At 39.6% G+C, this 16,098-nt stretch overlaps 1 protein-coding gene across 1 annotated transcript in view; it reads right to left on the bottom strand.

Annotated features, from left to right (window-relative positions):
- Positions 1-2,696: 2,696 nt before the first annotated feature.
- The window catches only part of si:dkey-92j12.5 (multiple PDZ domain protein), a 45,969-nt gene continuing 32,567 nt past the window's right edge, over positions 2,697-16,098 (bottom strand). Inside the window, exons 27-44 of the mRNA XM_006787302.3 lie at positions 15,556-15,655; positions 14,491-14,699; positions 13,971-14,062; positions 13,762-13,891; positions 12,776-12,868; positions 12,168-12,242; positions 11,726-12,076; positions 11,403-11,486; positions 9,079-9,272; positions 8,177-8,324; positions 8,014-8,085; positions 7,759-7,882; positions 7,594-7,634; positions 7,219-7,341; positions 6,384-6,488; positions 5,206-5,309; positions 4,900-5,023; positions 2,697-4,261 (exon numbers count right to left, since the gene is read on the bottom strand). Of these exons, the coding sequence (XP_006787365.2) occupies positions 4,115-4,261; positions 4,900-5,023; positions 5,206-5,309; positions 6,384-6,488; positions 7,219-7,341; positions 7,594-7,634; positions 7,759-7,882; positions 8,014-8,085; positions 8,177-8,324; positions 9,079-9,272; positions 11,403-11,486; positions 11,726-12,076; positions 12,168-12,242; positions 12,776-12,868; positions 13,762-13,891; positions 13,971-14,062; positions 14,491-14,699; positions 15,556-15,655 (2,316 nt within the window). The 3' untranslated portion in view covers positions 2,697-4,114. The remainder of the gene's footprint in view (positions 4,262-4,899; positions 5,024-5,205; positions 5,310-6,383; positions 6,489-7,218; positions 7,342-7,593; positions 7,635-7,758; positions 7,883-8,013; positions 8,086-8,176; positions 8,325-9,078; positions 9,273-11,402; positions 11,487-11,725; positions 12,077-12,167; positions 12,243-12,775; positions 12,869-13,761; positions 13,892-13,970; positions 14,063-14,490; positions 14,700-15,555; positions 15,656-16,098) is intronic.

The following is a 16,098-nucleotide window of genomic DNA, read 5'->3' as shown; positions in this document are numbered from 1 at the left end:
GCATGTAGGGAATGTCAAAGACAAAACTTAATGTGACTTTAAGCACACCGTGGAATTTTAAATGTTCATGGCACCATAAAACTGCTACACTGTCCACACCTATAAGCTGGTACCTTCGAGTTGTAAGACTAGATTGCCCTTTTGGCACAGATTTATTACTTTTATTTTTTATAACTTTGGCTTTTTTGTGTGTGTGATAGTTTTACATACATAATATCGTTTGCCTTGAATAAATAAATAATCCTGTCCTGTCTGTCACAAAAGGCGGCCACCTGTCACTGGATGCCTAATTACCACGAAGGCGCACCGTATGCACAATTTAGGATCCTACGTTGCAGCTTTGGAGGCTTACAGCAAGTCTTCAAGCTCGTACCTACAGCAAGGGCGTCATGGAGATGGAGGGTGGAGATGCTGTCCTTCTGATGTGAAGCTGCATTTTCAGCAGAAACTCCCCACCCCAAAACAAACACTTACTTAACCACAGTGTCCCCAAATTTGAGGATTTTTAAGCCGAGGGTGATCAACGGACATTTAAAAACGGACATGTTTTTTTTTATATTCAGAGTATCTAACAAAATTTTCAGAAATAAGCTTTTGTGAACCGTGAGAAATTCAGTGGTTTATTGAATAAGCGTCAAAAAGATTTCTGTAAAAACTACACAGTAGACTACGGAACTTTCATCACTTGAAATTTACTTTATTTCTGGATTAATTTATTGCTAAATTAATTTATTGCTAAATTAATCCAAGTACAGATGTGTGTAGCCGCATGTAAAATTAATAGCATTATTCATTAGCATTGTTCGGTCGGTTTTCAAACTCATAATCGGATGACGTCATCCAGTGTTTGCCTGCTGTTTCATGATGAGGTCTAACTATTTCTTGCTCTAGGCTATGTCACTGAATATAAGCCACACCACCGTGCACGCTTTTTTGCGTCTGTGTGCCAAATGCCAACTCAGTCCAGCTCATTCGCTCATTTGATGGGAATGACGTGGACTTAGTGGCACCTAACTCTTCCTTTTGGGATATTTTGGGACATCTTGCTTTATGGGAATCAAGATTTTAACACTCAGCACTGACTGGAGTGAATTTCAAAGGACCGGTATTTTTGCAGTGCATGCTGATATCTTGAAAAAGGACCTCATGGGAAAGGATGGAGAAGAAGACTTTTTGGACCCATCATCAGTTGGCTGTACTTTCTGTATCACCAGGTTACACTGACAGCAAAAAGACACGGTCCCCTATGTTTATGAATATGGATCGATGTGACAGTCACACATAGAACAATCATTTGGCCACTGCTATCCTCCAGAGAGAGAGGCTCATTAGTGCCTTTCAAGCATGCTCTCATGAAAGTCATCTGCAAAAAAAAAATGCATTGCAGTTTCTGCAGCCAAAGAAGTTACTGTGCTACATGGTGTATGATTAAGGGTAGGAAAAAAAAGTCCTGTTCCCTGTGGCTGGACCTCTTCCCCTTAAAAATGTTTGTCATGAAATTTGAGGCTGATTTTGAAAAAAAAAACCAAAAACGGCAGATAAGTCCTTTTGCTTCCTCTTAATGAAAAAAAGAAGAAAAATAGATGTAATTTCATCTGCTTCTCTGTCAGTTATTTGTATGGAACTGGAAATCCACAGGGGTCAAATGTTTGTGGATGTGAAAAAAATACCAAATATGATGTTTATCATTCTTATATTACAGCAAAGATCCAAGTGAAATGCAAAAAAAAAAGGAGAAAAAAAAAGCATTACACCGTTTCTCCATTTCTCCTCGGGCCAGCAGGGAAGCAATTGTTCATCTGGAGAAGGATAAAGCAGACCGCGATGGCTGGGTTTCAATAAAGCTTGCAATGTGAACAGATGGCTTTGATTAATGCCGAGGCTCCAGACAGGATCTCCCTAGATGCCTCCTATTTCCTAAATGAGACATTTGTGTGCAAATGTATTGTTTATCAAGTTGTCACCAGTAACTCTGGTAATTAAAGTGAAAGTACTGAGGATTTTCCTTTAAAAAAAAAGTCACAGGTTTCCTCTTCCTCTGTGATTGTCGGACCTCAGGTTTAAAACGTCTTTGTCCAAACTTTAGACTGATCTTCTCAGCCTTCTATAAAATGTTGCCTTTTCTCTAATCTAGCTCATCCCCCTTCTTCTCTCCTCTCCTCACGACTCCTCCGTAATTCAGAGCTGCCTGTCATTCCAAGCACGACAGGCACTTCATCCTGTCACCTTGACTAAACGTGAGTGATGCTGCATATGTACTCATGGCAGACAAAGGTGGAGAAAAAGTGCGAGAGAGGGATAAAGACAAAGAGCATAACAGCTACAGGAAAACACCTCCAAGGCGAAATTCAGTTCACTGGTTTGGAAACATGCAAAAAAAATCTGCAAAAAAATAACATAAAATAAAGAAAAAAGAAGACTCTTGCTTCTTCTATCCATTAAAAATGTGACTTTCAGCTCAGTTGTACTTGTTTAACAGTTCAGAGCTTTTCTCAGATACTGGTGGTGTGCATGTGTGAAATTTGAAAACTGAAAAAAAAAAAAAGGTTTATCCTACTCGGTGAGAGAAATCACAAAATATAACTTGTTGGTATTCATTAATAAAGAAGATGAAAAAAAAACCTCATCCTTAAAATCAGAAGGTAAGAAAAACAGAAACACAAGGTCCTAAACTTCAAAAGGTTTTGGATACAAAACTTTAACAAATAACATTTAATAAGATCACTTACAGAACATTTGGTTACACAATACCAGTGCGTGTGTACCATGTTTATATATCTTTGTGAGGACCAATACAAATAATGGTTAGGGTTAGGGTAAGCAGCTAGGGAAAACATTATGTCAATTAGATGTCCTCACTAAGATATGAAAACAAGTGTGTGCATCCATGTGTGTATGTAAGTGTGAAGTGACTTCTTATATTAATTAAATTAATTACAGCGTCGAAAACATAAGTATCACAGCCGAGTGAAGTCAGGTAAATAAATTTATATAAAACGGAGACGGTGTCTAATTTCACACTGAACTATTAACATCAACAATCAAGTCCTAAAAAAAACAGCTGCTAAAGTTGAAGACTATGAAAACACTGATTAATACTACACTGGTAAATAACAGTCGATACTCAGCAGCTGCTTCTAACAGATGCAGCAAAATGCATTTTTTCCTATTCTCTGTCCCGTTTAACATAAGGTGGTTATCATTGCTAATTATCGACATGCCACTTAAGACATTCAATATTCATGAAATCATGACACATTTTTAATTATTCGAACACAACAATGAAAAGAAAAGTACAACAGTCTTTCAAAGCAGACATCCTATTGCCATACAAAAGATTGGCAGAAGCAGTTGGCATATTTTGAGTCTTGGGAGTTGTTTGTTTGTTAAAGTAATAATCAAAATCCAGCACTAGGCTGCTGTCAATTGAGGCTTCAATTATATATATCAGTATGAACACGTAACGTATTGATGAGTGTGTTTACATGAAAAATAATGCACAACAATGCTAAACTCTCCATCCAACCATTTTCTTCCACTCATCTGGGTCAGGGTCTCAGGTGCTCCTTAGCTATTTCCTTCTCCAGCTCTTGTTGGGGCTTTCCTAAGCCACCTGAGGCATAAAATCTCTCTAGTGTGTCCTGTGTCCACCCTGGGGGTCTCCTGCCAGTTAGACATGCCACAAAAAGCACCACCTACAGGGCATTCTAGGCTTTCTGGACTGGAGGAGTAGCGTCTCTACTCTGAGTCCCTCCAGAATGACTGAGCTTAGTGGTCAGACTGGACTCAGGCATCCAATCCCCAAAGCCCAAGACGGAGGCCCAATACCCGGCTCCTTAACTGGATTTAACTGGACATGCTCTGCTATATTTTTAAATACTGAGTGTAAATACAACAAAGCTGTGTTTGCAGTTGGAGGTAGAGTTCACAAATTAAATGCAATTTAATTTAGACTTAAAATAAATACTCTTCTTATAATTATATGCCTTGTTTTGACATGTAGAGTGCCCTCTACAAGAGGAGAATCACTCTACAGCTTTATAGGAAACAACCACAGCCCTCCAGAGCTGTTTCAGGAAGATGTCATTAAATTGAGGTACAGTGGGCAGTTGTCTCATGAGAGCACGGTGAGGACGACAGTTCCTTTGGTCTTTTTCAGAATGTCCACAGCTTCAGCGTGGGTCACACCTTCCAGGCAGTGTCCATTAACAGCAATTATCTGATCGCCACGTTTCAGCCTGCCATCCTCAATGGCTGCACCCTGAAGTACAAAGTCAACAAGAGCTTTTAAACACTAATATGGCAACACATATGTTAGGAGAAGAGAATGAATGTGAGATTAAATGAATGTTTGTAATGATCACAAAGGAATTGGTCGCAACAGATGCTCAGAAATAGAATCAAGAAACAAAACAAAGGAAAGCTATCATGCAAAAACTGACATAATGCAGTTTACTACAGCATGGCACTAAGAGTTTACCACCTGTTACAAAACAAAAGCTATTTAACAAGTTATAACTGTGGCCTTTTTTGCTTTGTTTCTTACATTGAGCATTGCAGTTCGGGACAAATTGCTATTTTTGGTGTTGAATTACAAAAAAGGCACTATAACTTAAAACCACACAAGAATCTCTGTCTCTTATGTGGCTTACATAGGTAGTCACAAAACAACAACGCATATAAAGTGAAACCACACATGGTGAAACTGCCTGCTCCCTGCTTTTTTACCTGAATTGCTGATGATCTGAGAAAGTTTTGTTTTGAACAGAGAAAACGCTATAAGAAGATGTGAGGGAGTGACTCAGTGAGTGACATACAGACTGCTGCTAAACTGTCTTCCCTAACATTAAAACTCTTCGGTTTTCATATCAAAAGGAGACCTAGCAGATGCTTTCTCACCTTGTCAAAGACAGTTTTGATGTAGATAGGCAGGTCTCCGTGAGGGCTGCCAAAACCTCCTACAATGCTGAAGCCGAGACCTGAGGAGCCTCTCTCCAGAGTGATGGTCTTATACATGCGAGCGCTGTAAAGAATACGATGCGAAACAATGGATGTTGGCTTCTGAGCGCGCCGATGTGCATGCATTTAAAAATAAGTGTTGCACCAACTGTTTAGTAAAGTTTGAGGCCTGCTTTTGTCTTTATTCATTAATTAAAGTGGAGAGAAGAACAATGAAATGACACTGTTAGCCGAACCACTTCTTACCAGAGGCTGTTGTGAAAGCAGGGCAGGCTGCTCGGCTGGCCTAATGACCATGCGCGCACATCGCTGTTACCCTGTGTGCTGCATCCCTGAGAAGCTGCTGCCACCTAGACAAACATTGATCCACACAAACAGCATGTTATGAGTGCAAAGTGTAAAGGTTTTAGCCATTTAGGACTACACGAAGAGACCAAAGTAAGCAGGACAGCCTGAATCCAAGGAATAGCATAACATCTACAAATAGTGACAGTAACATGTAATTAAAAATATATCTCATTATTTTATGCGATTACTCTGGAGAACAGTGAGTTTCTCCTGACTGACATCAGCAAGACAGGAGTGCTTTTCTTCACAGCTTCCTTTTAGGAGTATGCAGAGCATCACTTTGAAAATGCCTATTTGTGCTGAGTAGGCAATCTGGCAGACCACTCTACATGAGGTGCCAGTTTCACTTCAATAAAAGACAATGAAAGAACAATGAAACCAACACAGGAGAAGTCATTATAACAGAACACGTGTAACATTTGAGCTAGTGTATAGTACATGTCTACTAAAAATACAAGCTTCTCAAACAAATCTGCAAAACTGATGCATTGCAAATTTATCCAGAAGAAGTTGTGCTAACAACAGATTAATCAGGATTTCTGCAAAAAGTTAATATTTCTATAGTTGGACAATGATCAAATATCTTATTGATGCAAGAGCGGTCTTATGCACATCCAAATATTACCATATTCCTACTTAGTAGGAGTGATACAAGTCTAAAACCTTTTGATGTTTATTTTAAAGACAAAATACTTGCCAAAAACAAGCAGCATGCGCTTCCATAGATACAAATATAGTTTTTTCCCTTACAGCAGAAGTCTTTTTAGAGGAGATGGTGTGAAATCAATGTCATAAACACTGTTGTCTTGAAATTAACATACACTGACTGTGCAAAATCCTGATAATGAAGGGCCTCCTTTTTTGTTAAAGACTTCTTTTTTTTAGTTGTCTGTATGTAAAATTATGTCTTGGGGAAATATGGAAGAAGATAAAAAGCCCTACGGGGAGCTGGCTGTGAACCATTACTGTGTTTCTCTCACAAAACAGAGCTAAAACCTGCTGACGTTATCGCACAGAAACTTACTGCCTTTACAGGCATTACATATCAGTTACTGGATGTCTCACTGTGACAATACCTGCAAAATGATGGTTCCAGTGGTGTTCTTGAGCAAGGCTTCAGCATGGGCATGAGTCATTCCCTCAGTGGAAACATCATTGATACTGAGGATCCTGTCTCCCGTCTAGATGATGCACACACAAACACAAACACACATTTGTCCTAGACTTGACACTATCCCCTCTTTTCCTTTTTGCCTACAAAGTCTCATTTTCTTTTCTGTCCCTATCTTTTTTCTTTGGGATTTCATAAAGGTTTAATTTTGGTATGTCAATCCATTTTCAATATTTATGTCTAAAATGCATTTTATGTTACATGTGTCTGTAATTTGACCATGGAGAAACATTTATGTCCTCTGCCCCTTGCATCCCGATCTATTCCAACCTTTATATTTGTTTTATGAGATGTATTTCAGGAAGAAAATGGTGTAAAAATATCGACCTCTATTCCAATAAACATGTAACACAGTCAAGGCAGTCCATATATTTGTCTCAGTGTTGGAAAACTTCATTTTGGTAACCTTTAGTTAACCAGGAAAAACGGCCTTTTCAGATTCTAAATGTCTCCTGCCCTCTGCGATTACAGAAGAATACCTCTTCACCTCTTAAGAAAAAGGCATCTTGTGCCTCCTTCACCTTATTTTTTATGATTCCCTTAAATTTATCAATGCATACCAGAGAGTCTAAGTTTACAGCTTTTTGCAGATGTTCCAGCCTCTAAGGGACACAGTAAGAGTAAGAAAGTGCAATTTTCCTTATTTAAGGCCCAGTCCACATGCGACTAGTCACAATGTGAAGCATACATGAGACACACATGCATGCACCCACTGGTGTATATACATGGTCACTCCCCACCTGTAATTTCTGTGTTTTGGCAGCAAGTCCATTGGTATCCATGGTAGCAATAAAAAGAGGAAGGTTGCCATGGGGACTGCCCACTCCTCCAGCTACGCTGATGCCCAAGGAGTCGTATGGACCCTGGAGTGATAGCACACAGACACACAAACACACACATTTGCAACCTTTCCAAATGGCAGATTCGAACAAAAAATAAACACCCAACGTTACAGGAGCATGATATCCAGTCAGGAAGCAGGTTGTTTTCAGTATATAACTAATTTATACTAATCTGTAACTTCTAAAAATAAGTTAAATTATCACTACTCAGTTTCTCCAGCACAGTATGGGGTCAAAAAAGACATTGCTTTTATTACTATAAGAGTGTTTTACCTTTTTTAATATCACTTTTCTGATGTCAGAGTCTTTGAATGCTGCAGAAGAGAATGACACATAACTATGGATAAAAAGATGCAAGAGTATATTTTCCATTCAAAGCAAATTGTTGGACTCAACATTGTAACTCAGACAATACTCGAGAACTTAGTTGACACTCACTGTAGCTCTCTATTTTGTTATCTGTCTCCCTCTGGTGGCCAAAAGAACCATCGCATACACTTGAGGGTGTAAGTGTGGAGCAGTCAGAGTCTTCGCTCTGGATAAAACACAACTTAAGGTACTCCTACGTTCACAGAGTAATATTGTTAAAATAGTGTATAAACGCAATAGTTGACCTACAAACTACAGACTGAACTATAATTTCACTAGGAATCATATCACTAAAGAAATACGTAGGCAAGAGAAACAGTTTACCTGACTCCGCAGTGTGTACTGTACCCCGGCTTTAAAACGAGCCACCTCCAGGTGGACTCCTCCACTGCAACTCTGAGAGCAAAGTGACACATCTCACATAATGACGCGGCCATAAAAATGCCTACCTATGTGCATCTGTTTATAAACTGTGAATACGGCAGACCTGCAGAAGCGTGTGTGCGCGCTCCTGTGATGCCGCACGCACGTCTTCCCCATTGATTGACAGAATCTGGTCACCTAGCAACAACCTGCCATCCGAATCTGCTACACCTCCTCTGATGATATCTGACACAAAGATGCCAGTGTCATTACTGTTGGAAGAAAACAGAGGTCAAAAGCTGTGCCTGCCCCAGGCTTATAAATAATGTGACCTGTGCACCGGCTGTTTTGCATAATGTCACACCTGATTGTGCAAAAACATAAAGCTGCGAGAAAATTGGCACCCGAGCTCTTTGGAAAATGATGCGTCTTGCGACTTCTTTGCAGTGAGACCCTATCTAACCTTTATGGTAATTATCGAATGCTGGAGAGATCTGTGAAGTAGTTACAGAACATGTCAAAGGAGTTTGCCATGAAAACAGTCAATCTACTAGGGTCTATAAAGGGTTTTTTGTTTTTTTAGAATATAATTTTCGGAATTATATGTAAAAGGAACAGGTATTCTGCAATTTAAACTAACTAACCAGCCTAACTACAGCTTACAAACAAAAGTTGATTAAGAATAAAATTGTGTTAAAAATAGGCAACAAGACTAATCACTCACTAATAAAGTCACATTTATTTATTTTTAACCTATTTCTCATCTTCAGAAGTTGCGAGGAGGAGTACTCCCACTTGCCATATGTTATATTTGAAGCCGATATATTAACAACTTCATCAGCCTCTTAGACTTCAGGCTCTTTCAGCAGGTGACATCACCTAGGTTGCGAACACGATGGTTCTGAACAAAATTTGATATTGTCTTTGTTGTACTTGAAAGCACAGTGTTAGATAACACAGGCTCAAACCTGCTGTGAACATACCAAGTTGGAGGTTTCTAACTTGATAAAAGCATCCTGACTGTACCTCTTCCCCACAGTAGTGAAGCCCAGTCCTTCTCCAGGACGAGGCCTCAGCTCCAGGCTGAACACATCCCACAGGTCCTCCTCCCTGTAGGATTCCTGGTGCCTGAAGACGCACAGCTGGACACGCTGGGTGGTGAGCCGTAGCACGGCAATAGCTTCGTCATGACTGGCCTGCCGCATATCTATGCCATTTACCTAGAAGACAGTGACAGTGAGAGAAACAGAGGAACAGATGCATGAAAATACATTCTGTTTGTTCAGGAAGTACAGGAACAAGTCTGTCAGTGGATACAAATCAGGCTGTGCAGTAGTTAACACTGACAGAAAGAAGGTTTGAGGTGTGGCATTTGTACCTATGTCAGTTTCTCTCTCACAGTTCAGAAATGATTGTTAAATTAACTGGTGATTGCGTAATTATCTGTAAGTGTGGAGATGAGAGTGTGTGGTTGTTTTTCTATTTCTAGCAGCTTCCTTTTCCTTACGCAGCTTCACTTACCAATCAGAAATATCGAAGAGTCTGCTGGTAGAAAAGCAACTGATTTTACATAGTAAGATAAAACACACAATACAGACTGAAAGCAACAGAGCTGCTGCACTCAATACAGTGTTAGTGTGTGTGAGAAAAAGCACTGAATAGAAGTGCATCATTAAAAACACTTCGTGAATGTGTGTGCTTTAATGTCTAGACTATTTGAAACCGAAAAGAATGCAGGAAAAATGCCAATTATGTAAGTGAACAGACGTATCAGTATGATAGCTCTATCATTAAATCACGAGCAAATCTGATGGATTACAGATATTATTATAGCGTATGGTTATAAAAATACAAATGCTCCAGGTGCTCTGTTTTAGTATCATATATTAATCTTTATATAACAATAAAATTGATGTAAAATTGGAAGGAGGAATAAAGCTGCATAGAAATAAAGACTGCAATGCTTGTTAGTCTACATGGAAATTCCAGGAATGCTGACACTATTTTCTTGGCGGTGACTTTATCGTGAACATAACCTAAACCGTAGCAGGTTAGGCCTGCAGCCATGGTGATGTGCCCAGGTAAAAACGTATACCTTTAATATGCACTTCGTATCCCTGAAGTTGCCTGGAGAAATTCTGCTTATCCTCTGTGTACTAACGCTTCAATTCTATGACAGCTGAGACCGGCTCAAGCCTCTCTGCAAATTCTAATTTGGATAAGTGGTTAGATAAATAGACGATTATTATTAGAATTTTGTATTTATTTATTTTATTTGCTCTATTTAACTAGGAGAGATGACAGAAGCTACCAGAGCTTTACAGTCTCTCAGTTCAACAAGTATCTCTGTAAGTGTTTCTCGAGTCGTACTGCAGTTTGTTTAGTAGTGATGCGTACAGTGCTGGAAGCCAGCTTTACAATTCAGTGTTTGTGTGATGATCTCTCCAATGAGCTGTTATCAGAAAAATGACCTCTAAACAACAGCAAAGATGTTAAATATCTTTGCATAGATGTTATCTTTATAGTTATTCGTGCACAACATGCTGCACACTGAATATCATCATTTGTCTGTTTTTTGGGTTGTTTTTTTTAAATAGTAGGTAGTGTAGTGGTATAAGAATCTAATTTATCCAGAATCCAGTTTTTGAGCAAGATGTTCATGTGTTTTGTAGGACAATCTGTTCTCTAACATCTGTATATATATATATATTTTTTTCATTTTGGAGTTTAGTACAAACTTCAAATTAAAGACTGATATTCTGAAGTGACTGAAAGCAGTCCCCTGGAGAAGGATTTAGGGGGATCAGTAGCATCCAAGATGGTATTATTAGTGTAAAAGCATCACAGCCCAGTTTCATTTAGATAAGGAGCAAAAAGTAGTGGACCTTAAATAAAACCATGAGGATAGGTCTTTATTTTTAACTCCTGGGAACCACATTTTCTATAAAAACAGGTTTTTGAGCTTGTAACCAGCAGTAAACCTTAAAACCCTCGCTTTTAAATCATGTGAGTAAACAATTTTTAAGGCAGATTTTTTTTTTCCGGTTTTCTTTGTTTGTTTGTTTCATTTCTGTGACTTTCTGGTTTTCACTATAAACTGAAGCTTGATTCTGTTATATCTGGCAAAGCAATCTGAGTTTGAGTTCCGAAAAAATTAGTTTCTGAATTGGAAAAAAATAGTGCATAAATAAATAAGAACACAGATGCATCACGGCTGCGTTCTTCATACTGAAAAATATTGCAAAAACAAACAACAGAAATAAAAATAAATGCTGTGCGGTTAGAAATAACTTATTCACATGCACTGCTGTTTGTTCTGGTGTTTGTGTGCACATGTATCACTGCTATACCTCTAATATCTGATCTCCAGCCTGCAGTCTACCATCTCTCTGTGCTGCTCCTCCATCGTTCACTTCATGGATTATTACTGCCCCCTGGTGTAAAAACCAGAAACCACTTCCATCATTACACAACTCCACAACTGAATATTGAAACAACAAACAAACAAACAAATGCACAACTTTTTGGCCTAATTCGAGCACAAACTTTGCTTCCATCTGTGGATTTTTTATTTGCAAACATAAATAAAAATTATATAAAGTCACCTTCATGTCACAAGGACAAATAATGAATAACGAAATCTTTATGTTAAAAATCATTTAGCTCTTCTCACCAGCAGAGTGTCACATCCACCTACAATGCTGAGACCCAGGCCTACGTTTCCTTTATAAATCTCTATGGTAGTTTCCTTTCCTGAAACAATTGGACAGCTGACAGGGTCAGAAGTTGTGGGAGCTGATCCTGGCCAATCAGACCGTTCCACTGGAGAGGTCTGCATTGGTTTTAGAGACGAAGAGGAGGAGGAGGCGACAGGAAGGCTTAGAGAGGACACTGGAGTGAGTGAGCGGGCACTGGAGAGTGATGTAGGGAGAGGGAGAGAAGAAGAGGAGGAGGAGGAGAGACTCTTGGAACCGTTGATGGAGAGCTTGACAGTGACCCGGTGTTTGAGAATCAAACTGGACACCTGAATACAAAAAAGACAGCTGAGTCATAAATCATTAAATCAACTTGACCTTGAAGAGCATATATTTCACAGCCCGCATGTGTGCTTGCACCTTTTTCACTGACAGTCCAGCCACGGGTTCATCACCCACTGCTACGATTCTGTCTCCAACCTTTATTCTGCCATCCTGCATAAAGAGGCATGAATAAAATATGTAAGATAAGCAAAATGTATGAAAGTGAGTATGTAGAAGAAAGATGGTGGGGGAGTGTGATTAAAAAGCAAGCACACCCTCTGGACAAATATATGAATAACTGTTCCCTTAGGCCGGACATGAAGACGTATTAGTACATGATGACATCACTTGAAAAAATGGCAACCATCATCTGTTTCACATAATATTCATAATGCCAAGATGGCAGAACCATCACATCAGACTTGTACAAAGCCTTTAGAATTCAAATATGTTATGAGACGAGTTCTGCCCTGGTGAAGGGCAAAATTTCAATCGATTCTACTTTTTGTGGGTAAAACAGGAATAATACATATTTATTAATAACAGCATTTTTATTCATTTAAAAACTACAGAGTAGATTTGCTCAGAGAGAACCAAAAAGAAAACTGAAAATGATTAAATTACTTAAAAGGCTTAGATAGTATAGATACTTATAAATAGTATAGATGAGATACGGGCATATGATCTTGTTGACGATGTCATACCTTGCTGGCAGTGCCGTGCTGGATCAGGGACGTGACCACCAGTCCTCCCTTAGAGTTGTCCTCTTCCAAGCAAAGGCCAAGACCTGCATAATCCTGGAATGAGAAGCAACTATGTAAGAAAACAAACTTAAATACTTACCTCTTATCAAGAACGAATAATAATACTCATATGTAAAAAATGACTGTGCCAGTTTTAAGAGGTGTGCTTTAAGATGGGATTTTTTGGCTTTATTAGACAGTGAAGAGTGACAGGAAACCAGAGGAAAAGGGTCGGACATGTCGGACTCGAACCCGGGCCAGCCGCTCTCAGCCATGCAGCATGTGGTCGCCTGCTCATCCAAATTTGCTAAACCGGCACACTTAAGATGGGATTTGAAAGTGTTAAGAGAGTCAGTGTTACAGATGTCTGGTGGGAGGGGATTCCAGAGGCGAGGAGCAAAGAAACTGAAGGTTGTAGATCCCAGTGTAGTCAAAAGGGCAGAAGGGACAGTGAGGAGTTCAGAGAGGTACTGCAGAGGGAGGTTATGGATTGCCTTAAAGGTGAGGAGCGGAATCTTGAAATCAATACGACATTTAACCAGGAGCCGATGAAGCTGCTGAAGGACAGGCGTGACATGACTAAAGCAGGGAGGTCTGGTGATGCTCCAAGCGGCAGAATTCTGAACCAGTTGAAGTTTATGAATGAACTTGAGAAGGGAGTTAGAGGATGGCAGTACTATTGGGTATGAGAGATGGATGGAGGCGAATATTGGTACGGAGATGGAAATATGAGACTAGTGAAACCAATAACAGCACGTCTGCAAAATGTGTTTTTGTGATTAAAGTTACATGTTGTTCATTTTGTACAATTACACAGATACTCGTCTATCTATCAAGATTTTGATACAAAAGTACCTGCTATCAGGCTGCCTTTGATACACAAAAATGTCAACTGCAGTACAGAAAACTGACAGTGGTTAGCCAGAGACCTACTGGATGTATTGTACCTGAGGTAGAATAAAGTGTTCAATGTCACTGGAGATTTGTCCACAGCCTCCAGTGTCAGTCTGGGAGTCGATCGTGTCCTCACAGTCTTTCCTGAGTCCCTGGACCGTTTCACCTAGAGCTGCTTTATTTCTGGTAAAACAACACCAATTATTCCAGAAGCAGGTTACAAAAACCTTTAGTGTGTAAAACCAAAAAGCAATCATGTTACCTGATGAGAATGATCTTGACTTTACATGGAGCATTACTGATGATGGCGGAGGCATTCTGGTGACTTCGGCCGTACAAAATCTGACCGTTAATCTAGAAGAAACACAGCGTCATGTAGTTCCTATTACACAACACCTTTCCCCCCCTATTCACCTCTACATTAATCTTCCTTTCTGTCATCTCCTTCTAACCTCTCCTCCCCCGCCGACTCATCAGCTGCTCCTCTCCCACTACTCTCCTCCTCATCTCTATTACACGGTTGTTCATTACAAAAATCCGGCCCAGCACCAACTATCATTCAAATGGTAATTTGCATGATAAATCTACTGTGCAGGTACTCAACGCTCTCATCCATGTCTCCAACTGCCTTCTATTCTTCTCCTGCTTTAATTTCTGACTTCACTATTTTGTCTCTCTCCAATGGCTCAACCCATTCTTGGAGTCTTCAATCTCACACCATTAATCTGTTAATCCCTACTCACTCATTCTTCCATATTGTTCCCATAGCCTGTCTTCCTTACCTCTAGAAGCTCATCCCCGATCTGTATCCTCCCATCTAAACCAGCGGGGCCTAGAGGGTCTATAGCTGCCACATAGACACCCATACGGGCCCTAGAGCCATCCTTGTTGCCCGTGAGGCTGATTCCCAGGCCGTGAGCTGCAGGGTCCTTCTCTAGCTCAATCATTTGGAGCTTTCCAGACAGACTGCCATAACGCTGAAGCATCTTTTCTAGGACACAGTTAGCAGACAGAAAATTGTTAGGAGAATGATATGATTGTTAAGCCAAAAAAAGTGTGGCAAACTACATGTAATGAGTGACACATGGAGACATGGGGAAAAGCATTACACCCTGGAGGAGAATGTGTGTGGGCTGCTGCATTTTGCCTGGAAGTGACTTGTTGAGGGTTTTTCTGACTATATACAGCATGATAGTATGCACCTTGTGTGCACAACTGTGCAAGGAAAAATGAATATAGAGCCACGACTGTGATTTATATATGCATACAAAGTGTTTCAAACCACTTGGAGCATCATGGGGCAACGCTTTAATGAATGGATTCATATTTTCTTTGCTTGTGTGCATGTGCAAGACACACACAGTTTCCTTCTAATAGTTTTACACTATTTTACTAATCAACAGTATGAAGCACCCTGAAGCTCAAACACACTAGAGCCAGCTCCAGAGTGGGATCCTGATAACCCTAATCCAGGCGAGGTAACATGTCTCATAGTTACGCTCGTAAGAAATAAAACAATAGATGCAATTTGAATACAGTTTTTTTTCCTGCCAAAAAAGAGACAGAAAAAAAATACTTAGATACTAAAATGTTTTCAAACAGAGGAATGTTACTCTTTCAAATGATGCTATACTTGAATAATATTTCTAAAATGTTTTTTTTAGGCTTTAATCTGTTCTTGGTACATTATTTATGCAAACTGGCTTGAAATGCAGGTGGTTTAAGTGTCATATGGCTTAAAGTATGTCCCAGAATTTGACAATTCAACTGTGAGTGTCAGAAAATGTTTATCAGTATTAAAATCTATAATGGACGAGGATGGCACCTAGGCTTTTGAGGAGTCTTACTTCTGCCAGAGTCGTCAGCATCTTCAACTGCTCCTGTGACTGGTGTTGTGAAATTCGTAGGGCTTCTCTGATCCATTCTATCGGATGCTGGTGAAGGTACCTTGGGACAAATTTTGCATTATTGAACAAGCAGAGTTTGAGATGCCTCAGGGGTCCTTCAGGCATAAGTTGGACTACCCCTGAGGCTTGTTCAGTGCGCTTGATAAAGCACTGGGAAATAACTGATGAAGAGGATGAATTAATGAACGCTGTTTTAATGTCAGCTAAAAATAACATGAAAGATGACCAGAATCATGCATTATTTTGCAACTAACTTACAAGTGGATGGAAAAATAACTTCAAAAGAATGCGCTGACTCTATTTAGAGTCATGCATCTCCATCAAAGGCAAAAAACAAAGGGTTTAAACAAACAAGGTAGCTGCGAGGGACTACAAGGGTTCTATGTACAAAAATGCATGTTAATTAAGTTTCTGGAAGTTGGTTTGATGTAAATGCAAGAGTGCTTTTACAGTGTGGCACACTTGTGGTAACACACACACACA

Source organism: Neolamprologus brichardi, chromosome 6, assembly GCF_056152115.1.
Source record: "Neolamprologus brichardi isolate AB-2024 chromosome 6, ASM5615211v1, whole genome shotgun sequence".
Classification (NCBI taxonomy): Eukaryota; Metazoa; Chordata; class Actinopteri; order Cichliformes; family Cichlidae; genus Neolamprologus; species Neolamprologus brichardi.
Note: the sequence above shows the minus strand (reverse complement) of the source record. Positions and strands in the feature narration are given on the sequence as shown.